This window comes from Ciona robusta, chromosome 14, assembly GCF_009617815.1.
Source record: "Ciona robusta chromosome 14, ASM961781v2".
NCBI classification, from domain to species: Eukaryota; Metazoa; Chordata; class Ascidiacea; order Phlebobranchia; family Cionidae; genus Ciona; species Ciona robusta.
Window position 1 is genome coordinate 1,125,008 of NC_143248.1, and position 24,566 is coordinate 1,149,573.

Sequence of the window (24,566 nt, forward strand, 5' to 3'; positions counted from 1 at the left end):
AGCTATGTTTTGCTATCATACTTAAAATAATATACAGATACTTGCACAGATTGGCACAGTATCATGAAAAATCAAGAGTGTGCGCATTTTTTTATTTCGGCAAATTAACGCGTTTGAAACTTTGTACATATGATTTATTTTGATTGAAATAAAATCTGGCAAGGAGCATAGAAAATTAATACATATACACAAAACAAAAATTATTATGTAGCACTCGTTTTTCTTTCTTTTAATTCCATTTCTTGTCTCAGCTTGTGGCATCTTTCCGAAAGTCGTGAACGGCTAGAAAATCTGTAACATTAAAAGATGTATATAATGTATTGTATTGTTATACTAGAGTATAAATTTGCGACAAACTGGTAGCGTTTTAAATACATAGACGTCATTGCAGGGATGCATATTAAAACTAATATTGTGCCTAAACGGTACAATTTTTCGTGTTGTATGTACTTGACTTTGTGCTACCATAGAAGGACTGCATAAATTATAATGAGCCTTTTACCTGCTTGTTTTAGTAGATTGTAAACCAATGGTACCAAACTTTCTGTCTTTCCAGCGTTCCTATTACGAAACATTGATCAAACGAAGAAAGAATAAATACATGGAAAAATTAGTATAGGTTAAATCAAAGAACATAGATATCAGTATAAACAATTAGAGATTGTTAATATTTATACCTCCCGCCTTAATGCTGGCGCACCTTATAGAATCTAATTAATCAAAGGTTCTTCTAATAACGGTAAAAGATACATGCATGCTTGCTTGCATTTTAACGAAAGGTTATGGGTTCGAGAATCGTCTCTACTACCATTGCGGGTGTTTGTGTTCTTGGTTAAGATCAATTGTCAGCGGTATACATAACAAATGAAATACTCCACTCAAGCTAATCCGCACAAAGTTACATATATATATGTGGTAACTTGTAAGTGGGCACGATCGAGGTGTATAAAACAGAACACCCGTGCGAAAACAACTGTCGTTGCCCCAGCAGTCAAGCGAGGGTAAAACAATCTATTTTATTCATTGATTGCATTAGAAATCAAACCCCACCTGGTGGAACTTGGTCGCACAAGATGTAGAAGCACAGCACAGGAACACGTAGAGGAAACTGTCCCTAAACCTTTTGTTCATGAAGCAATATACGATCGGGTTAACGCAGGTCGATATGTAAGACAGCAACTGAAACAATAAATCTTCAATTTGTATAATATTACATAAATATATACGATAACAATTGTCTTCGTATATGCTATAGCTATACAATTATTACAAATAAATGCAGACAGAACAATTGTCAAAAATCGAGACAAAAATCTATATACGGGCGATATAATATGGTCTATGAAAATAAAAACCACCGTAGGCTATATAACTCAATCGGTATAGGGGTAAGCTGTGCACAGGAACAGAGGTAAGGTATTTACATGTATAATGGGCAGATCGCTATATAGCCTAAATTTCAGGTCCCATATGGCATGCCTCACTGTTTGACCTCATCTATATAAATCATATTAAAATATTTACATGAACGATATGAATGCTTCCCTCTAAAGCAAACATTGCTCTCTTGGGTTCAAATGCTCTCCATGCATTTATAACGTATAAAGGTGTCCAGCAGACAAAATAAAGAACCTACACAAAAGGGAAGGTAAAGGAATTTTTTTAGAATAGTAGGGTGGATGAAGATGTGACACCTCTTCATTCTATTTTCTCGTCCCATTTGGTAGAATACAAAGAACATTCAAAGAATTATAAAATCGCATCCTCACGACTTCTATGGACCGTTGTTAATTGTTTAAAACAGGGTCGGGATATTTGGACATTATGTGCTAAAGGTGTCCCATCTTTCCCCACATCCTAGTATATATAATGTGAACACAGACTGTAGCTATACGACCGCTATACAGCTCTTTAGGCTTAAGGATAATATGAACCTATTTCAAACGTATGGTTTGACGATTCTTACCACAATGACAATAAACATCTGGATGACCCTTTTCTTTGCTTTCCATCGAGCCAATGCACGATTCGCACGTTCGTTCTGTTCTCGTTTTGACCGTAAGAGAAATGGTGAAGTGTTGCATTCGCTGCTCTTTACAAGCATTGTAACTGCGGAAGGCTGCAGAAACTGAAGTAAATATGAAATTTTCAGCCACATAATCTAAAAAAGAAAGACATCTCCCCAAATAACTACTTATAAAGCTACGTAGCCTACATGGTAACTCGTAAGCGGCCGCGAGGTGTATGAAACAGAACACACGTGTTGTAACGGCCGTCCCTACCCGCCACGCGGGAGCAAATACGTTACATTCATTCATTCACCTCTCCGTTGACTCTTGCAATCGCAGGGCTATTAACCGTCGAAGGGAAGCCCATAACTTTACTGTCGCATGGTAGCCGTGGTGACGAGACGCAAATTCCGTCTCCATTGCTTGTACAAGCAGCAGGTACGTAGTCGGAACTCGACCCAAGTCTTCCCCCTGTGATGTGAAAAATATCACTGTTTTAGTTAGGATGGGGGGAACGGGACTCTTTATTCTGTTGTATCGTCCCTTTAGTAGTAAACAACGAACATTTAAGGAATTATAAAACTGCATTCTCGCGGCTCCCATAGACCGTTGTTAATTGTTTAAAACACGATCAGGATATTTGAATATTATGTGCTAAGGGTTTTCCATCTACCCACACACTACTATGTCATAATATAATAATCAGTATTATGGAATGTACGTTACTGTCCTTGCTTCTAAACCGAAGTTGGTTTATATTGACGATTTAACCGAATAAATGTCCGGCGCCGTGGCATAGTGGTTAGCGCGCCTGTCTGTAACAAGAGGTAATGGGTTCAAGGATCGACGCTGCTACCATTGTGGGCGTATGTGTCCTTGGGCAAATCACTTTACCAATGAAATTTGCTATGTAAATATAATCTTAAATCACCCACAAAGTAACATACATGGTATTAATGGTATACGTTCAAATGTATGTAGAACTGAACAGTCTCCAATTTAGTTAGATTGCTCAGGAAATAAATTTAAAATCATTCAGTCTACAAGCGAAATTTATCTATTTATAAAACCTGACCAACAAATTGCCGTTTTATTGCATGGTACAAGGGGGCGAGTGGTTGATCTATTGTAATTAAATCCCGAAGAGGCGCAAGGTATTAGCCGGCCCAGCAGTTGAGAGGGCTTGTAAGTATCAGCGATTAGAACACAATGGCATCTTGCTCGCCTAATCTCAAGCGTTTGCGCTTTTCAAGCGGCGGTATCGATCGCCGACCACCGAATGAAGCTTTCCACGCTTAAGTTGCTTAAAATCGACCCCATTTTAAAAGCAGGCATTCAAGAAAATCTGGGCTTCGCAATTTGTTGGCGTTGTTAAACCGCACATCTTGACAGGTATGACGTAAAACTGTCATCTGCCAAGCGAGATCTATTCAAAAATGATGCTTTGTGTCGTAATAATAAACTGTATATAGTGGGGGGGGGGGAGATGGGCACCTTTAGCACATAATATCCAAATATCCTGATTGTGTTTTAAACAATTAACAACGGTCTATTGGAGCTGTTAGGATACGGTTTTATAATTTTTTGAATGGTCTCTCTTTACTATCAAATGGGCCGAGGAAACAGAATGAAAAAGTGTCCCGTCTTCTCCTATCCTACTATACAATGACTTTTAATTCTTTTCATTAACAATTGGAATAAGTATTTATCTTAACCTGAAAACGTAAAACTAATATTAAAACTGTAGTTTTTGTGGATTTTAAACTGCACTGCATATACCCTGCAACGGTCGCGGCAGTAGAAAATCAGCAACCAAATGTACGATTTGAAAGCGGGCACGAGTTGTATGAAACAAAACACCCGTGTTATAATTCCTGTCGTTGCCCTGTCACGCGAAAAAAAAATAGGTGTCATTTCTACATTCATTTTTTTACCTGCTGTGTTTCGGAAACTTGAATCCAGTTTAAACCGGTTCAAGATATCCCAACATATCTTTGTGTACGTCATAATCATAACGACCCCGGGGATGCAGAACATGGACACCAGAAGAAATAGATACCTAAAGTATGAAGTATAGGGGATTTATTCTTAGTGCGTATATCTGCACATACTATAATCGACTTTGCTTATAGCATTTCCAGACCATGCAGTAGGGTGGGGGAGATAGGACACCTTTTTATTCTATTTTCTCCTCCTCTTTGAGAGTAAACAAAGAACATTCAAAGAATTATGAAACCGTATCCTCACGACTCCCATAAACCGTTGCTAATTCTTTGAAACACGATCATGATATTTGGATATTAAGTGCCAAAGGTGTCCTATATTACCCCGCAGTACAATAGGTTGTAACTTGTAAGCGTGCACGGAACACCCGTGTAAAAACGCCTATCTTTGCCCCGTAGTGCAAGTATAAATAAGTTGCATACATTGATATATTGCTTAATACAACGTAATCTCTTTCTCGTAATATCTAAACTTACCATGCTTGGTTGGTAATACGGTTTGGAAAAGTCATTCTGCAAGCAGGCGAGCATCGACCGATCTTCACTATTGGGATGTTGCTTAGATTACTAAAGACAAGTGTTGGAGAAACAAGGATGAAACTAGAAATCCAAATTCCACAAATAACCTGGAAACGTAAAATAAACTTATTATCATAATATAGTAGGGTGGGAAAGATGGGACATCTTTTCGTTACATTTTCTCGTCCAATTTGGTAGTAAACAAAGAACATCCAAAGAAATGTAAGGCCGTGTCCCTTATAACGGCCCCTATATACCGTTGTTAATTGTTTAACACACGATCAGGATATTTGGATAATGTTCTAAAGTGTCCCGTCTTCCCCCACTCTACTGTTTAATATTCAAATACCCTGATCGTGTTTTAAACAATTAACAACAGTCTAAGGGAGTCATGAAGATGCGGTTGTAACGGTTCGATTTTTTACCCAGTAATACTCGCCTGTAAGACTATAACGAGATAATTTTATGAAAGACAGGATTTGGATATCTAAACATGTTTCTGGTTTGTATCATGAATTATGGAAAAATTTAAACATTTTGGTTTGTAGGGCGGTTTAATCCGACACGGTATTACTTTAACATACATAATTCAAAAGTACGGGAACCGCTCAAGTTGTGTGTTTGAAGCATGGAGCCCTCTATAGAGGCTTATAGAGGGCGCAATGGATTGAAGTAATTTGTGGAGATTTTACCTTGATAGCATGCTTTCTAGTCTGCCAGACACGGGATTTCAAGGGATGGCAGATTGAACTATATCTTTCCAAAGAGAGGGCGAGAAGTGTGAATGTAGATACGGACACGGAAGCCGCTGAAACAAAACGGGGAAGATTTAAATATAACTTTCATGAAAATACGTTTTGTCGTATATAGAAATAAAAAAATGGTTTAAAAAGTTTATGAGTTGGTTTAATTAGTTTTTTGTATAGTTCGTTGAATTTGATTTTTGTCGTTTACGCATTCCCTAGTAGCGCTTAATCCTGAATGTTATTTCGTTACAAGAATTGTCCAACTTTACATGAGTACTGGATCAAGTCCGGATTCAGGTTATTTATCGCAGTTACTTCAATTCGGCTTACCCATAAAATAGGGGATTGCTTTGCACAATACTTCACCAAAGATGAAACGTTTAAGAATCTGCCCAACCAGCGAAACGGGCATGCAGCAGACGGCGAGTAGCAGGTCGCTCACTGCCAAACTGAGCAAAAAGCAGTTTGTGACAGTGCGCATGCGCGGGTTGAGAGCCAGAGTCACAACTACCAGTATGTTGCCCACTATTGCCATACAGAACACGATCATGTACAAACAAATGCTTGCGACTTCTTTGTCTGAAATTAAAGTACAGGAGTTTAGTTATGGGTTTAGTAGCCACGCTTCTTTTTATTCGTTATGGTGTGCGTATGTTTTTCTCCGTACACGGCGTGTGGTTGTCGTTTTACCGCTTACTTCTTTTTCTTCGACAATCGTCGGTTAAATTAATCGGATTTTCGTCACTGTATTCGAAGACATAACAAAAATGTTTTGTGTTATATATTACACGCCAATACTTTATAATGTAACGTTTTTTCTGTTTGTAAAATTTCATTCTTTTCGTCGCCTTTTGTATGCGGCCTAATCAGGACTAGAATTCTAAATCCAGAGCTTTTGGGACTTTAGCTCTGCTTTTCGAAATTGGTCTTTCTGTCATTCTCCGTATAATAACAGCTTATACGAAATCCATGCGGTAGTGCGTAACATCTGTAGGATTTGTGACTAAGACCCTAAATCTCAAAACACGACAACAAAAGTTTGCCTCTTCAAAAATCGACTTCAACCTTTGCAAAAATTTAAAGAGGTATATATAGAGGTAAAAGCTAAGGGTGTGCTTTCGTTTGTATTGTTGTTGTTTTTGCAGCGATGCTAAAATAATTGGAAAACTTAATAACCAGCAATTTGTATGTCAATTCTAAACATCGGAATGTTCTTTATTTGCATTTTTTTACATTTTTTATTCTGGCAAGCTATACTTAGATAAGAAAACAATCAGGTTTTAATTGTTTACCAGTCTACATATCTATATACGATACAAGCTAATCAAAAGTACGGTTCGTGTTTTTGTAGAAACCTTTATTTTCCAATCACATCTTTAGTTGTTAAACCAACTAAAACTTACTGTTAGTTTGTTGGGTTTAACAGCTACAATTTTAATTTTAACTTTTTGTTAACCCTGAGCGTGTGTTGAAGACTCTCCGCGTTTATCATTAATTCACTTTCTTTCGTTGCTTTAATAACTTTGATATTCGCTCTATCGTATTATTGATGGCTTAGAATAAAAATTAGAGTATACTTATATGTATTTTTAATTTCAGGCACACAAAGCGAAAAAGGCAAATGTTTGGATATAGTTCGCATGAAAATTAAAAAACTTTTAATCAAGGAATAAAATATTCTTCATTAAAAACAAATCGACCTACTTCCGTGAAGGTAAATCAATTTAGAACAGTTTAATGCAACTCGAGCATAGCTGTCGATCAATTTAACGACGGAAATTTGGGTCGTTGCAATCACATAAAAGCGAAACAAATTTAAATAATTGCCGCACACCGTTGTATAAACAGCTATACGAAGTAAATAATAATAATATTTTAGTGGCTTATCTGGTATTTAAACGTATTATATTTTCGTCCGCTAAAAACTAAAACCCTTAATATATGTGCATTATCGTATTTACCTGTAAGTTGCGAGAAGTTGCTTTCATAAGAAATTGTCGAGTTATGAAAGATTTTGAAACTTCCTCTCATTTCCACCAATGTTGTTCCATAACAGGTGAATCTTGCATGCGTGGTGGAAGGAGCAGACGTAACGTTTATCTCACTCTCCATCATAGCATATAGAAAGCTATCTGTATACAATTATACAACAACCGAATTTTCAAATGTCCGGTCACTTTAAAATCTCCCTGCTTACAAAAAACAAATTATTTTTCAAAATTTCATTATATAACACAATTGTTATTATTTTTCGAATACACAATAGAAGATCGTTGTTTAAAACGAATAAGAGGAATTAACAGCAAAACGACGGGCGTAAAACATGCTACGGGTGAAATAACTTTAGAAAAACTGTCAAATAAAAGCATGCATATAGGTAAACCCACTTTTCGAACGTTTATACACTTTCTATAGTTTTAAACAAAACATGCAAAATTCCGAAACTTATAAAAACTTCCATACTTCAACTTTGAACTGTTAAACGATATATAATTTTGGAATCCATCTGCTGATATATACATTGAACATAGTCACGACCTATACAGCATCGTAGCGCGTGGACTGACCGCGTAAATTGCTTTCAGAATAATCCGCACAGCGCATGTCTATCTCGAGAACAAATCAAAATAAATCCGCTCGCAATTTAGGTGTCGCCTCAAGAGAACAAACGCCTTCTGATCTCAATTATGTTCGTCTTGCAAGTTTCTGCCTTTTTCTCTCATTTTTTTGTGCGCGTGCCTACACAAATATAAAGTAGGCAAAATGTATGGTAGGGTGGGGTAAGATGGGACACCTTTATCACATATTGTCTGACATTCTGATCGTGTTTTAAACAATTACCAATGGCCTAGGGAGTCGTGAGACTGTATTTGTTTAAATGTTCTTTGTTTACTACCAAATGGGACAAGAAAATAAAATGAAAAGGTGTCCCATCTCCCCCCACCTTATTATATAGTAAAAATCATAGTCTGTCGATCGGCATCTCATATATATTAATAAATAATTACTTATCACTATATTCTATCATGTACATATAACATATAGAATACTTGGTATCGTGATAAAAGTCTACAGTAGTCTGCGTGCTTTTTACATGCGATTTCATCTAAAGGAAGACAACACCGGGCGTAATCAACATCATAATTACCTACGTCCGTCACTTCTAAGCAGTGGCCATGACGTACATCGTTCCCAAGGGCAAGCAATTTACATTAAACGACTGTGGTTTAATTTGGTTAAGTTTTGATTAAGAGACCGGTCGTACAGAAATAGGTGTCCTAACTCACTTTATAATGACAGCTTAACTTAAACCAGAATGTCATTTAAAGGGCCTAAACACACCCCACGTCACTTTTATTTTTTATGGTAAATTCATAAAGCGACCGTTTTATTGATTCCAAAAATACTTTGCTTATTAAAATTGGTCCAGTATAGGCGGAGATATTCGTCCTCAAACAGTGATCTCTAGCGCTATCCTTTTTTTACTACGAGCTTCGTGATTGTGACGTAGGAACGTACTAGTCACGTGACTGATTCATTCATTAAAGCGAAACCTGCGTTTTTTTGTGCTTTTTTGCGTTTTTTTAGTTCTCTCGTTTTTCGCTGAAAATACTGCCTCTCGCCTTTCTGAATGAGAGCGGCCACGCTTCAACAATTTTGTGACGTGGGTAGTACACTTCTCAATTTTTTTCGCCACGCAACTTTCAAATCAGTTTTTTGAATTTTACGGTGTTTGAGCTGGAATATCTTTGGTTATACAGAACCGATTAAAACAAGTAAGGTGTCGTTGGAATTAGAAAAACACACTCTATCGATTAAAGCGAAGTACATTTGGGGTGTGTTTAGGCCCTTTAAGGTCCTACAAACGTGCAAAACGTTTTGTAATTATTCATTTATTTCGAGAGTATTGTACAGAATGAAAAGAAGAGAAAGAATAATCTATATAGTGATTGTTTAATCTAAAACAAAGCAGATAAACTAGAACCGAAAAAAGGCAGAAAAACGAAAAAAAGATAAAATGAATCAACCATGGTTTAAAGTCATTAGCACTTTAACAGTTGACGGATTTTCGTCGCTGTTTTAGTTTTACTAGCGAAGCCTGGATACTGGTGACGTCATTATCGTCATCGGTTGATTCTTTACGTCTGTTTTCTCGAATTGGGGGAAGCGATAAACGTCTGCTGCTAGCTTTGTGCCTGACAATCAAAACGTAAATTATGAAAGTAGTTTTTTTTTTTCCAAATAGACGAATAAAAAAATGAATGTATAACTCGTTTATCCTCGCATGACGGGGCAACGACACTCGTCATAACACCTGTGTTCATACACCTCGTGCCCGCTTACGAGTTACCATGTATGTTACTTGGTGGGTAATTATGTTTTGTTATTATATTTCTTCTAAGCACAGATAACCTACGTATTAGCAAACGCTATGACTTTAAATGCCCATTAGTTTAATTTAAACTTACTTTTTACTGTCACGGCCTTTCTTTTTCCCCACCAACAAAACCCCTACGTCATCGTCGTCTGACGAAATATCATCAGAGTCGATGCTGTGGCGTCGTCTACCGGTAGGCCGCGGTATCTGGGGCGGTTTCTTTCTTGAGAGAACTCTTGCGGCGTTTGTTGTCCACGGGTGAACTGTACGAACAGGTACGGGGTTTCCCTCACAAGCTGGACTTACAGAACTCACAATCAACCTAAAGATTAACACGAAATTGGTTATCCCACCGTTTAAATCAAAAAATTATATGTGCTATAAATAGTGCGCTGGCGAGCCCAGAGGTTACGGGATCGAGGCTCGATGCTGCTGGCATTGTAGGCGTTTCAGGCAAGATCTGTAGACTCTTCTAAAAACAGTTACCCACATAGTTACATACTTGGTAACTCGTATAAATGGGCACGAGGGGTATGAATAGAAACACGCGACTGCTGTTGCCCCACCGTGTGAGGATATATAACTTACATTTATTCATTAATGCGGTAATGACTATAAACTTTTTAATTTTAAACTTCTTGATAGTTTTAAAAACCCTAAGTCTACACCACAACACGTCGTATAAGCAACAGCATGGGGCAATGGAATCCTTTATGCCTGTGTTTCTAGATAAACAAAAAAACTCTGATGTTAAAATCGACCCCCACCACCTCTGGGATGTTTCCTCCAGTTTCTTCTTCTTGTAATCCACAGGAGCAAACGACATCTTCTTCGGAGGTTGTATGAGCATCTTTATGTGACGGTTTTCCTCTTTTTTCATCTTAACTCCCATCTGCATATAAAACGATGTATTTACCATTTATTAAAACGATTAAATCTACAATTTTATCAACTCAATACAGCAAACGCTTCTGTTAAACCAATATTATTGGCAATATAGTTCTGCGAACTTTAGGTTTTATTACAAGACCAAAAACAATCCAAGAAATAATCATACGAAAAGTTACATATTTGTTACTCGTAAGCACTGGGTACATTCAAATTTGCGCGCTTTGTATATTCTATTTGCAACTTACGTTTGTAATGCCGGTTGAAGACTTAAGTCGTTGTAAAAAGTTTAACGTCGCTTGTCCATCGATCTTAAGTTTTTCCAGCTTTTTCTCGACATCATGCGACATCGACAGTAAATTTTCGCTCAATCTTTTCTCGTTAGTCCTGTTTAGTTCTCTGGCTTTTGCCAAAGCCGAGCTTTCTTTTAATTGGCATCCTTCTGACATTGCAATTCTTCGGCAACTAATGCGTGGTAAAACTGACTATCAAAAGCCACTTTAGCAGTGCAGACTACATCGGAGTCTTGGATCCGGCGAACTACTTAAATGATTTAGCCCTGAGTGTATTTGCTGCAAGCAATGTACTTGAGCATTCCAATTACCACTTAGCGCAGCGCTTTGTGCTTCTGGCGTAGGAGGAGCCTCGCCTGAACAAGCCTAAGCCTCTAGTTAAAATGGAACCGTACTGGGTCGTGGGTCAGTCAAGTGCAGACTCTATTGTTTAATCCTGGCGGTAATGAGGGAAAGGTTCCGGGTTGAAATAGAAGTACATAGTCAGCCAACTTGGAGCCGTGACAAGTGGGTACTCACAACGAAAGTGATTTGTTTGTCTCGTGTCAAAGCTTTGTGATAAATCCTGGGAACCGCACAACTAAATTCTATTGTTATTTATTCAAAGCTTATTTACAGGCAAACACTGTTGCGGACAGTCACATAGTATGGTGGGGAAGATGGGACACTTTTTCATGCTGTTTTCTTTTGACTTCTCGTCTTCATCAGGTTAAATAAATGATGATGTTACTGAATCAATTGCCAAAACTGCTGAATTGGGATTTAGGAATTTATTTTAAGATAAAACTACTTTGCTTTTGCCGTTATAATATATCAAAAAGCAGAAAACTTATTTACACTTTTAGAATTTTAAAATTCATTTAAAACACTAGTAAAATATAAAAATTGTATTATAAAAAATGTTTTTTTTTTAAATTAAATTGTTTGAACCCATTAGACTACGGTTAACACTTCGTTTTCTGGCCAGAATAAACAAGTTACATTCAATTATTCAAATAACTAAACTTGTTTAACAATAAAAATGTCATCAATAACCGTATCTTCATAACTATGTAAGCCTCAAAGGCAAGTGATGTGTTCGATTCTTCCGTCTTCCTCCTCTGATCTAAAGCTCGCAGCTCGTTGCGAATCGTAAAAGAATCTTCTGGCGTGGAGATGAGGGCGCTGCTGAAATGCTTCTCTTTTAGATTTTCCAGTTTTTGCATTTTTGCTCTTTTGAGAAAGAGTGTTGGAAATCTTCTTCGAAGGAGGGAAGATGGTGAGAAGAACTGGGATGAAAAAGAAAAAATGGAGGGAGGATATCAGGATGAGAAGTAGAAGAGCGAAGAGCGGATTGTGAAACGAATATGAAGGATCAAATGCTAGGATAATGGAGTAAACAAGTAACGTGGCCAGACAGAAGACACCATGAGATGAAGCTTCTTTTAAATTGATTCGTGCGCATTTTGAACGGCCGACATCTTTTCCTTCTGTGAGAGAGATTTCAGAAGAAACTAAATTATTTTTTGAATAAATCAAAATAAGTTAATTTTTATGGTATATATATAAATGGATTTTTAAATTTCCAACGTTTGCCAAAAAAATCCTTTTTACATTATGCCTGGTGGAAGCACAAAAATTAAATAAGTTTATAAGGTTTATAAAACTTTAATTTTATTTCAATATTTCTAAAAAAAATTAGGGAATTAATAAAAATTTGCTGACCTGCAAAAGTTTTAAAAAGACTGAAAGTTAGTACTGATGAGAAAGGCAGAACGAACAAAATACATGGAAATATAAAAGAGTCGAGTTCAATGCTGTAGAAACTAAGGAGACCACACAATCCAAAGCAAATTGATAAACTTGTGAAAATAAGCCATATTATAGAGACGTACATCTTCAGCAGAACCATGCAGATACAAATTGCAACTGTGGAAAAAAAAATTAAATTGTATTTAACGGCAATTGCTTCAAACCAGTGGTCACTAATGGGTTGTCCAAATTATAAGCCATACAAAAATAATACTCCAAAAAAACTTTCACCCACAAAGTTACATTCATTCATTCATGTCCGGCGCCGTGGCGTAGTGGTTAGCGCACCTGCCTCTAACCCAGAGGTAATGGGTTCAAGGCTCGTCGCTGCTACCATTGTGGGCGTATGTGTCCATGAGCAAGACACTTAACGGCAATTGCTCCAACCCAGTGGTCACTAATGGGTTGTCCAAATTATCAGTCATACATAAAAATGAAAAAAAAAATCCAAAAAAATAATCACCCACAAAGTAACATATACTTGGTAACTCGTAAGCTGGCGCGAGGTGCACACCCGTGTTATAACGAGTGTCGTTTTCCGGCCACGCGAGGATAAAGTAAGTTACATTCATTCATTCATGTACATTCCTGTGTGCAGGCAATTTTAACAGATATAGTAAAGTTAATAATGAAATACTACTTACCCAAAACAAGAGCAAACACAGATTCTGTTGGTTTGGTAAAGTTAGTTAAATTGCTTGACCAGCGAAATTCAGGAGCATAAAAATAAATCTGAGAAAATTTATCCAAATTTACTTTGATATTTTTTAAGTTTTCTATAAATTCCTTTTTTGTTTCGTGAAATTTTAAATTTCGTGTTTGGTAAATCCACCTAGAAATAAAAACATTACAATTTTAATATTTTTCAGTAAATCTGAATGTTTTTTTGTTTAATTTTGTTCATATGATTGAATAAACGTTACTTATTTATTTTCACGTGGTGGGAAACATTTAAAAGTAATAACAGTAATGTTTTTTGGACACGTTTCTTAAGTCACTGCAAATATAATTTTGTGAGAGAACTTTTCGTAAAAAACAGAACATTCGTGATTTGATTGTCGTTTTCTGGCCCCATGAGGATAAAGCAAGTTACATTCTGAACAAATTCTATACAAAAAGCTGCAAAATTTCTCACCTAAAAATAAAACTCTTTTTCATGGAATTGTTTCTCGAAAATAAGATATCCACGCCAAGTCTTTCCCTGTATCGTTCACTCATTGTGTAATTTGCCCATAGAGATGTCCAGTCGTCAATAATAATTGGAACCTCTGGCTCATTAAGTCCTGGTACAGCATAACTTGATGGGTCAATAAATAACTCGGGTCCTCTCATTCGACTTTGATGCGAACCATAAGCTTGATTTTCTTCTTCTTTTATCTTCTCAGAAAAACTAAAAAAATAGATAATTTTCAAACAATTAAAGAAAATAAAAAATACAGATATTCAGCAACATTCACACATAATAAGTAAAACTGTTCTTTACATACATAGGCAAGACACTTAACGGCAATTTTTTTAACCCATTGGTCACTTATGGGTTGTCCAAATTGTCAGCAATACATAAAAAAGAATCAACCACATAGTTACATATGTGGTAACCGGGCATAAGGTGTATGAAACAGAACACCCGTGTTACAACGACTGACATTACCCTGCTACATGAGAGACAATAAACCAATTGAAAGTACAACATTAATAGCTGAATGATTGTAACTTGTTAACCTTGCATGGGAGGTAACAATAGTCGTTATAACATGGGATTTTGTTTCATACAACCTGTGTCAGCTTACAAGTTACCACGTATGTAACTTATTTATCCTCGTATGACAGGGGTTATAACCTGGATGTTCTGTTTTATACATAAACCTGAAGTGCATGAAAGTTGCCCCGCCATGTAAGGATAAATAGGTGCCTTTCCCATTAAAATACACAACCCTAAAAAATCTAGTTTAATTTCTAGTAGACAATCGTTATAACACAGGTGTTCTGTTAAACTGTTTCATACACTTTGTGCCGCTTACGAATAACCACGTATGTTATATTTTCTTTACATACGTCACCTTAATAAATCCAGAAACCAATTATCAGAGCTAGCTTCATCAATGACATCAGTTTCAACTATCTGGTTGTGGATCTGATGGAGATGATCACTCACATCCTCGTCCCAGGGATCACCATGCACCCTCCCCATCACCACAAAGCGAGGAGTAAAAGGTTCAAAATCTTCATCAACTTTTTGCAAACATTTCAAATCAATGCTCTTCTATTTATTGTAAAAAAAATTTCAATGTAAAGTTGTTTTTATAGTAAAGTTTATAATCTTTTCTTTTTTTTCTTTTTTAACTTTTTTTATAAAGTTTAGGTTTTTTCAAGGTAAACTATTTTTTAATGTAAAGTATTTTTGTTGCAAATTTTCTTTATTGCAAAGTTTATGAGTTTATTTTTTTAAAAAGTCTTTTTACTATTTATTATAAGATTATTGTAATTTTTTTTGGTTATAACACAGGTGTACCATTTCATACACTTTGTGACCGCTATGTGTTACCACTTAAATACGTAGGCGAACAATGAATTTTGGACACCCTGTACTTACCATAGGCAGAAGTTTAAATGGAGACATGCCTTCTGAAAAGTGAATGCAACCAACATAACAGAAAGATAGATAAGTGAGATAAAATAAAACGGTCAATGGTCGCATGTACGTCGATACAACTCCATTAAAATAAGACTCCAACCACGATCTGAACATTTTTTTACATTTCTGAAAACAACACCATTCAATCAATGGAAATAAATTAATGCAACTTGCTTATCTGCGTGGGCGGGACAGCGACAGTCGTTATAACGCAGATGTTTTGTTAAGCTATTTCACCCACATCGTTCCCGCTTATAAGTTACTGAGTAAGTAACTTTGTAAGTGATTTTTTTATCACAGCAAAAAATACACAAATGTCGAAAATGATAGCAGTATTGAGCATTGAACCCGGTTTTGGTTTAAACCGCCGAACCCTGCACCAGTCGAATAATATAACTGCTGTACTTTGATTTTCAACATAGGGTAAGAAATCTCCAATAAAATACGTAAGTAGAAAAGTAACTTCCGTTTTGTAAACTTATGGAATACATATTTGAATTTTGTTTTGATAAAAGTTTTTGTTGTTACATTTGTCATGCAACACACACGCTGAAGTTAGTATTAAACAAAAAGCAGTTACTTTGGTTTTTGAAGTTCGCTCTCTTGTTATTTTTGGCCTGCCATGATGTCTTCTGCAATAAAGTTTAAGGTCATGTTTGTACATAGTAAGTTCTACATTGTGGTAAAAAATACTGTAACCGTAATCCTAAACCTAAATCAAATATTTTATTTAGTGACCATTGGGTTGGAGCAACATTTATGCCCATATTGGTAGCAACATTCAGCTTTGAACCCGGTATCATCTGATTACATAGCGTTACAACCATCGTTTCGACTGTAAACATTTTTTCACACCAAATATGTTGGGTTTACATATAGTAGGTGGGGGGAGATGGGACACCTTTAGCACATAACATCCAAATATCCTGATCGTGTTTTAAATAACTAACAACGATCTATTGGAGTTGTAAGGATACGGTTTTATAATTCTTTGAAAGTTCTGTGTTTAGTACCAAATGGGACGAGAAAATAGAATGAAAAAGTATCCCATCAACCCCCACCCTACTGTATATTATAGGGACACTTATAAGTTACTGGTGCGCAACTTAATTGGAAATGGTGATTGAAACAAGTAGGCAGAACATATATATATATAGGATACTATTTCCATCTCAAACATTCCAAATTAAAAGTTCAAACTTTCTTGATTTAAAAAAAATAAAAAATAAATCCAATCTGGGGTAGCACTCTCACGGATCAACTAAACCAGTCGCCGCCTAAACGTCGACCGTCTAACTTCTATAACAAGTAACGCACAGAAACTTAGTCGGCCGACTAAAAAAATGTGGTAACCAATAGTAACCACAACCGACTAACTTTAGTCGGTAGCCGGGAATACCATCCCTGTTGAACCATCTTGATTGAAATAGTAATTTAAACAAAACACCACCTGATAGATTGATGCCCGTGAGAAGAAGCATCGCTTGGAAATTCCATCATCCCATATTTCAAGTTCGATATTCTACGTGCACGGATCGAATCAACTCCTTCTCGTATCATAGTTTGATAAACTCGAGCACAAGTTGGAAAGAAAGTTGCGTGGTATGAAAAACTAATCACGAAACCTGAGAGAAAAATCAGAAACTATTTTTTTTAGAATTTAATATGGATGTTCACCACTGGGTTGAAGTGTATTTAAAAAATACTAACAAAGTTACATGCAGGGGTTAACTTGAAATCTGGCATAAGGTTTAAGAAACACCGGTGTTATACCGACTGTCGTTTTTCCCCATGCGAGGATAAATAAGTATATAAATAAGCATACATGGTAACTCGTAAGCGGGCACGAGGTCTATGAAACAGAACACTCATGTTATAAGGACTGTCGTTTTCCACCATGCCAGAATAAATAAGTTCCGTTACACTACCCAACAATAGTAAAACAACTAATTTCAAGAATACCTATGCATAATGTTACAGACATATGGTGTATAGATGATAATACATCAGGGGGTATGCAGGATGCACTGAATGAAACAAGAAACACCACCAGAAAAACAACATTCCAGCTTAAAGTTAGATGGTAAACGTCAGTGAAAATTTTCCTTTCTGTAATAAAACAAATAGTGCTAGTATATTGAACAATCTATTTTGATTATTTTTTAAATTATTTTTTTTTATGTAACAGAGTGATGGTAATTCATAATGATTATAAAACGGGTGCCATATTTCATACACTTTATGCTAATGCCAGTGGTTTATTGAAAAGTTTTACAATATATGGGTTTCACAAATGTAAACCACTGTTTTTATTCTGCTATTGCTACAATAAATGTAACTTCCTTTATCCTCGGATGGCCAGTAAGCAACAGTTGTTAAGAAATACATTGTTCAGTCAAAATAGTCTACCGGCAGAAAATTCTTTACCCAAAAAGAAGTGTTTACAACACATACATACCTGTTATTTCATCACATTCTTGTTGAGTGTTCAACTTTCTCAAGGATTCGATAAAGTATTTTACAAATCGAGCATGGAATAATGCATGTGAAACTAGAAAAAAACAACTTAATTAGCAGTCCATAGATTAGCAGAAAAGATTAATTAAAACACAGGCGAAACTAGAGAAAAAAAAATCAATTTATCAATTAATATTCTAGCAATTGGCAGAAAATATTTTTTAAATTCATGGGGTGCAAATTTTATTGACGGCTTGCGTTTTATTGATTTACAAATTTGTCACCTGCAATTAGGAGCACGCATTGCACAAAATTGAAGTATGGGTTCCCGTATATTAAGTTATGAATGGAAACTGTGCACACGATTGTCATAAAGAGAGAGCATACACTGCAGATCCCTAAGTAAGCACCACTGAAAAGTTAAAACACGTAAATATACATACACACACACAGTAATGAATACTAAGAATAATATTATAATAAAAAGTATTATTATTGGACTAAAATGGAAACAAATGTTTAGCAATATCTTTTTTTTAAATCTTTTGATGTAACTTAAAATTTAGGGTTTAAAATTGAAGAAAGTATATTATATATATATATATATATATATATATATTAATTATAGGCAATTTCATTCGGTGGTAGACCGCCAAGACCAAAGCATCTGAAGTACAAGTATATATACCCAGGCATTAAACTTGAACTAATTAAGTTTCCAGGACACAGTTCTGGTAATTCTGTGTTAATGTGATTGTTAAAATAAATTTAATGTGATTGTTAAAATATAATTTTTTTATTTTTTACATAATTTATTTAATGTATATAAAATTATATACCATATTTATCCTCGCGTGGCATGGCAACGACAGTCTCTATAACACAAGTGTTCTGTTGCACACACCTCGTGTCCACTTACGAGTTATCTCATATGTAACTTTAAGGTAAACTTTTGGTCATTTCTAATTTTTTTAATATGAAAAAATATAAAAAGATTGGGTAACAGAACCTTACCAGATAAAATCCCCCAAGGTGGCGGAATAAATGGAGACGAGAAAGAAATTGATGACACAGAAATAAACCACATGTGGGGCTTTTAGTTGAACCAAGTCAACCCAGTTATTGTTTATGCTTTCCGATGTCTCAACAAGAACAGTGAAGTGATCACTGACGTATTTTTCCATCTCTTTGAAGAAGAGACCAAGCCACTGAGAACTAGATAAAAACATCAGAAATAACGGGATATCTTTGTGGATACTTATATGTAAAGGTATATAGTAAGTATATATACTATACTTATAGTTGGGTGGGGAAAGATGGGACGCCTTATCATTTATTTTCGTCCCATTTGGTAGTAAACAAAGGACATTCAAAGAATTATAAATCCGTATCCTCAAAACTTCCATAGGCCATTGTTAATTGTGCAAAACACGATCCGGATATTAGAGTATCATGTGCAAAAGGTGTCCCGTCTTCCCCCACAGTACCTACTACACTAATACATGATATGTTACATGTGTTTTGCATCATTCTGGGTCTGTGGTTCCTTCAGCAAATAACTGAGATGTAACGTTCGTGCTGAAGAGGAGTCTTTGTCCAACAAACCAATATTTCGAGAAAGAAAAACTGAAAAACATGTGTTTTGTTACTGCTGCTACCAGGCATAATGTAAATTTTTTTAGACGAAACGTTCAAAATAGGCTAGGCTACGTTTTTCATACCAGATAAGCTGTTAAAAAATATGAATTCAAATAAAATAATATTCATCAATTTTAATCTTTTGTTAAAATTATTTTTTTCAAGTCAGATTTTTTTTTAGATCAAATAGATATTGTCTTAATGGTTGCAGATTGTCGCTGCGTTTACTTATTTTCAGTCTCTTGTTTGTTTTGGGGTATGGATTTAGTAGCACCCTTGCCACATTGCGCTAGCTAACTTTGGGTAAACAGGATGCGGTTTCCTAAAACTTAATTAGTACGAAAACGGTGTTGGGAAATTCCCTTTTAATAATCCCATAAAATTTGCTTTAAAAGTTGGCATAAACTTATGTAGTTTGTTAGTTTCGAAATATTTAGTGCAGAATGCACTTTCAAAAATATGCGTTCGCGCAGAGTCCTGCTTTCGTGTCAAAACAAATGTTTTCAAAAACTACAAAATAGCATTTGAGCGAAGTAAATAGAAAAGTTTATTTTAAGATCAATTTTGTACTTGGCCCTATATAGGCCCGTATGGCTTAAGGAATACTTCCTATTGTTGCTTATAGTTGCGTTACCTTCCCTCTTTGAAGCGTTATTTGTTTCCTGATCCCCTGGCTTGATCGAACGCCCTTTTGGATATGTCCAAAGTGGCGACGAAACGCCAGTCTTTTCATCGGTTCTTACGCGGAAAACTAAAGGGCTGTTGTCGGTGTGCCTGGTAAATAATTTATGAGTCTCTGGTCGAATTGACATATTCGAAATCGCAGCTTTATAAATGATAAAAAGTGAATTGATTTTCAATAATTTCATTTGGCTCGATTTCGTTCCGGAAACTTCGATTGTTTATTATTTGTAAGGAAACAATTATCGAGTATATAACACCTCAAACCCGCGCTAACTTACCACTGCAGCATAATTTTTAACAGCGGATCAATCTGGCAAGAAGTTTCGTTTCCGAAACGTCGCTTGTCGTCTTTAATACAAACCGATCTGCGTTTTAAATAAAAATAAATGACTATTTATATTATATGCCACATTAAAGTCAAAATAAAAAATATTTTTTTGATAAGCGAAAAGTATTTACGAGTGCATTAATGAAAGAATGTTAACTTATTTATCCTTGCGTGGTGGGGTAATGGTGGTCGTTACAACACTGATGTTCTGTTTCAAACACCTCGTGCCCGCTCACGAGTTACTACATGTGTGTAACTTGTGAATAGTGTTTTGGGGTTTTTAATTATTCTACAATGAAAGAAATATAACTTTATTTACAACTTATAGTAGGGTGGGGTAACATGGGACACCTTTTAACTCTATTTTCTCGTCCCATTTATTAGTAAACATAGAACATTAAAAAAATATAAAACTGCATCCTCGCGTCTCACATAGACTATTATTAATTGTTTAAAACACGATCGAGATATTTCGGTATTATGAGCTAAAGGTGTACCGTTTTCCCCCACCCTACTATATATAAACGAATAGCAAACAAAAAAAAACTAACCGGTATGACGTTGTTGAATTATCTTTTGGATCCAGCGCGGTAAACGTCATGACGTAATTATGAAGCTTGATGACGTCATCAACCGATTCTCGACTCAAAATATCTCCTTTGTTTTTTGATTCAAGAATTAGGTGGCCAGCGTGTTTGCTTGAACCCAATGCGTTCCAAGTGTCCCCGAACCATTTCTTGAAAGACAAATAAAAGATTGAGATAAGATGGTTTATGTTTTATTTCAGGGAAAGATAGTAGCGTTTTCATTCTCCTTTATCGTATCATTTAATAGTAAACCATTTGTCAAATTATTTACCCATATTCGCACCACTAAAAAAAGCTAGTTGTTAGCTGTTAAAACACAGGGAATACTATGTGATAAAATATGCTAACGGTATCCATCTTACTTACACTTTATATTCAACATTTTAAAATTTAATATCTTAAAAATCAATAGGATTTACTATAAAGTTCTTCCATCAGATAACGGGGAATATTTTTTTGTGCAGGTAATTACTAACGATCTAGTGCTGTAGGGTAAGGTGGATACCGTTAGCACACAATATAGCAGAGTGGGGGAAGATGGGACATACCGTTAGCACACAATATAAAAGAGTGGGGGAAGATGGGACACCTATTTATTATATTTCCTCGTCTCATTTAGTAGGAAACAAAGATCAGTCAAAAACGATCAGGATATTTGGATATTATGTGCTAATGATGTTCTATCTTCCCCCACCCTACTATATATATAACGCATATGTTTTAAAATCCTGTTTGAAAAATTAACAGAGCACATTAGAGGCGTATATAGAATACGAATATATAAATATGTAAGTGTTCTACCAAACGGGACAATAAAATATGGCCTATCTTACACCGTCTTACTTAATATAGATGTGGACTATTACAAGCCTATAGCCAGCAGTATGCTGGTTTATACAGCAAACGAAATGCGTAACTTAGGAGTTAACATAATCGTATATAAAACTAACCACCCACAAAGTTACGTATTATGTGGGAACTCGTAAAAATGGGACAATGTGCATCTGTGAAACGGTACATCCGTGTTAAAACGACTGTGGTTTTCCGGCCACGCGAGGATAAACAAGTTGCATACATTCAAACTTACCGTTTCAAAGCCTTGGATCGAATCATATTCATCATCGTGTGGTAAAAACATTCGTTTGACGTTAATTACGTCTTTGGTATCATTAGGTTGTGATGTTACGTGCACAAGTCCAAACGCAATGCTAATTATGCATGGCAGAGCAATGGAAAGAAAGCTGTGGTTCATTAACGATTTTGCGCATGCTTCTGAGAACACCTGGAACATATAGAACGTTAATCGAAATTATACACCTTATATAGTAGGGCGGGGGTAGACGGGGCACCATTAGCACATAATATCCAAATATCCTTATTTTGTTTTTTACCAAATAACAACGGTCCATGGGAGTCATAAGGAGACAATTTTATAATTTTTGAAAGTTCTTTGTTTATTACCAAATGGGGGGAGGGAATAGATTTAAAAGATGTCCCATCTTCCCCCACCCTACTATACAATATGTAGTACTGTTATAGTACTTTAGGGTAATGCAGTTTATGTTTTCATTCTCTTTTACCGCCTCATTTAGTATTGTAAACAAGAATAATTAGGGAATTGTATAACCGTTTCCTCACGACTCTAAAACAGCGTTGGTAATTGGTAAACACATGATTAGGAAATTTTGAATATTATGTGCTAACGATATCCATCTTACACCACACTTTTATATTGTTTTATGTTTTAACAACTGTTGTTTTGACCCTATCTTGTCTTTTCGTTTAAAATATTTCTAAATCTTCGCTACTGTAATCAAAGAGACAAATTTAAGTTTCTATTATTGTTAAATTACCTTAAATTGTTCTGCGCAAGTACTTTGTATTTTTTCAAGGTGAATTGAACTTTTCCAAGTTCGTTCGTTGTTTTCTTCATCCATTTGCGATTTAATTAGAGTAGAGCATCAACACTTTGGAGTAAACCGAATGAGAATTAAGGAGTTAAAATTTAGTATTACAAAGTACATTGCTATAACCTGAAAATAGGGCACAACATACAAATATATTGTCGTTTTTGTAACTGGCTGAAACTGCTTTCTATTTATCCGAAACTTGTTGCATCCATTCATGCATTAAGCATTGAATAGAGACCACCAGTACTCGACATTTAACCAATAAACTGTTAGCAACAGAACACTAAGAGCACGCGTTTGACTGCGAGTAAGGTCTCAAGGGTGAACGAGACCAATTTTAGATTACGGTGAGAAAAAGGCTCGAACATCAAGGCAACTTATAAGCGGAACAAACTGTCGAGACAAAACATTGAATTTGGTTTACGCCAATGTGTGTAAGAGGAACGGTGCAACGAAATCTGATTTACTGTCAATCGATCGCTCATTTCTTACTCTATTTATTTAGGGATGAAGGAAACTAAATACAACTAAGTCGCATGCGGTACAAACAACTGACATATGGCGCCTACGTTAATAACTTACGAAATATAATTAGTCTGTAGTCCAAAGTGGTAGGCCTACAATGAACATGCCTAAATTAAAATCTCACTGAAACGCTAACTAAAAAAATTGTTCCTTTCTATATTGAGTAAGTCAATTCCAACTCAATAAAATGTAAAGGAAATTTAAACGTTCCGGTCGGCTTACTACAACAAAGGAACGCTGCAATCCCTAACGCCACTTTGCCGCTGGCAACAATTGCGCTTTTTGTAACGCTATTTCTGTACTGTGTAATTAAACGTTTGCGGCACTAAACGCTTATTACCTAATAAATTTTGCTGGCTATTTTCACACGCTACTTATAACACAATACCCAAAATACATATATTACTGCGTAGAAAGATGGGATACTTTTAGCACGTATATTATCCCATATTGATCGCGTTTTTAACAAATGACAACGCTCTTTTAAGTTCGTGAGAATACGGCTATATAATTCTGTAAATATTCTTTGTTTGTTTGTTGTACTAAATGGGACAGGAAAATCTATTGAAAACATGTCCCACCCTACCCCAACCTATTATAATAAGAAATAAACAGGATTCCCTAAGCTACAATTACACAAAACCTGGATAAGCTATATGTGCTCAATTATGATCTAACCACCAAAGTTTCAAATAAATAAAAAAGCCAAAGAAAAAATACGTGAAATCGAACCGTTGCAGTAAAAAAAATCGGCCATGCGACTACAATGTATGTCTTCAGTGCATATCTGGCCCAACGTGGTAGAACAAATGCGGAAGTTTTGATAGATTTGGTTGACCGCCAGGGGGCGTTACGCAACCGCAATATAGCGTGAAAATTGGTCCGATCAGTTCAACCGGTAACCTGTTCGACTTTCATTCAACGGTCAAGGGTTCAAGTCCCTTATCGGGAACTTTTCATAAAATAAAAGTTATAGCAAGGTGAAGACAGATGCGACATCTTTCATTCGTTTCATTTGGCAGTACACAAAGAACATTTAAAGAATTATAAAAACTTTATCCTCACGACTCCTATAGACCGTTTTTAATTGTTTGAAACACATTCGGGATATTAAGTGCTAAAGATGTCCTATCTCTCTCAGCCCATTATATTATTCGCTTTTTAACAATAAGCTA

General features: G+C 35.7%; 3 protein-coding genes across 5 annotated transcripts; all 3 read right to left on the reverse strand.

Annotated features, from left to right (window-relative positions):
* Positions 1–119: 119 nt before the first annotated feature.
* Positions 120–7,989, reverse strand: LOC149724750 (cholecystokinin receptor type A-like). 3 transcript variants are annotated; one of them, XM_089892069.1, is made up of 11 exons: positions 7,239–7,988; positions 5,608–5,856; positions 5,224–5,339; positions 4,490–4,638; positions 3,944–4,068; positions 2,323–2,480; positions 1,967–2,119; positions 1,525–1,632; positions 1,051–1,179; positions 503–561; positions 120–291 (listed from the first exon to the last, which is right to left on the reverse strand). In XM_089892069.1, the coding sequence occupies exons 1-11, from the start codon at positions 7,390–7,392 to the stop codon at positions 204–206; spliced, it is 1,488 nt and encodes a 495-aa protein (XP_089748195.1). In that variant the 5' UTR covers positions 7,393–7,988; the 3' UTR covers positions 120–203. The 3 variants fall into 3 exon arrangements, with proteins under 3 accessions (XP_089748195.1, XP_089748194.1, XP_089748196.1); XM_089892068.1 differs by having other exon boundaries at positions 1,967–2,128; positions 7,239–7,983; XM_089892070.1 differs by lacking the exon at positions 1,525–1,632 and having other exon boundaries at positions 1,967–2,128; positions 7,239–7,989.
* A 640-nt stretch (positions 7,990–8,629) lies between these two features.
* LOC149724751 (uncharacterized) lies at positions 8,630–11,219 on the reverse strand. The gene is made up of 4 exons (XM_089892115.1): positions 10,792–11,219; positions 10,426–10,547; positions 9,747–9,977; positions 8,630–9,473 (listed from the first exon to the last, which is right to left on the reverse strand). The coding sequence occupies exons 1-4, from the start codon at positions 10,990–10,992 to the stop codon at positions 9,329–9,331; spliced, it is 699 nt and encodes a 232-aa protein (XP_089748241.1). The 5' UTR covers positions 10,993–11,219; the 3' UTR covers positions 8,630–9,328.
* A 198-nt stretch (positions 11,220–11,417) lies between these two features.
* Positions 11,418–23,014, reverse strand: LOC149724752 (patched domain-containing protein 1-like). Its single transcript, XM_089892028.1, has 18 exons — positions 22,810–23,014; positions 22,044–22,238; positions 20,921–21,105; positions 20,320–20,406; positions 19,992–20,131; positions 19,234–19,345; positions 18,734–18,934; positions 18,004–18,131; positions 17,721–17,813; positions 17,225–17,371; positions 16,713–16,887; positions 15,843–15,894; positions 15,221–15,388; positions 14,688–14,890; positions 13,763–14,017; positions 13,272–13,459; positions 12,541–12,744; positions 11,418–12,305 (listed from the first exon to the last, which is right to left on the reverse strand). The coding sequence occupies exons 1-18, from the start codon at positions 22,891–22,893 to the stop codon at positions 11,896–11,898; spliced, it is 3,027 nt and encodes a 1,008-aa protein (XP_089748154.1). The 5' UTR covers positions 22,894–23,014; the 3' UTR covers positions 11,418–11,895.
* Positions 23,015–24,566: the final 1,552 nt, after the last annotated feature.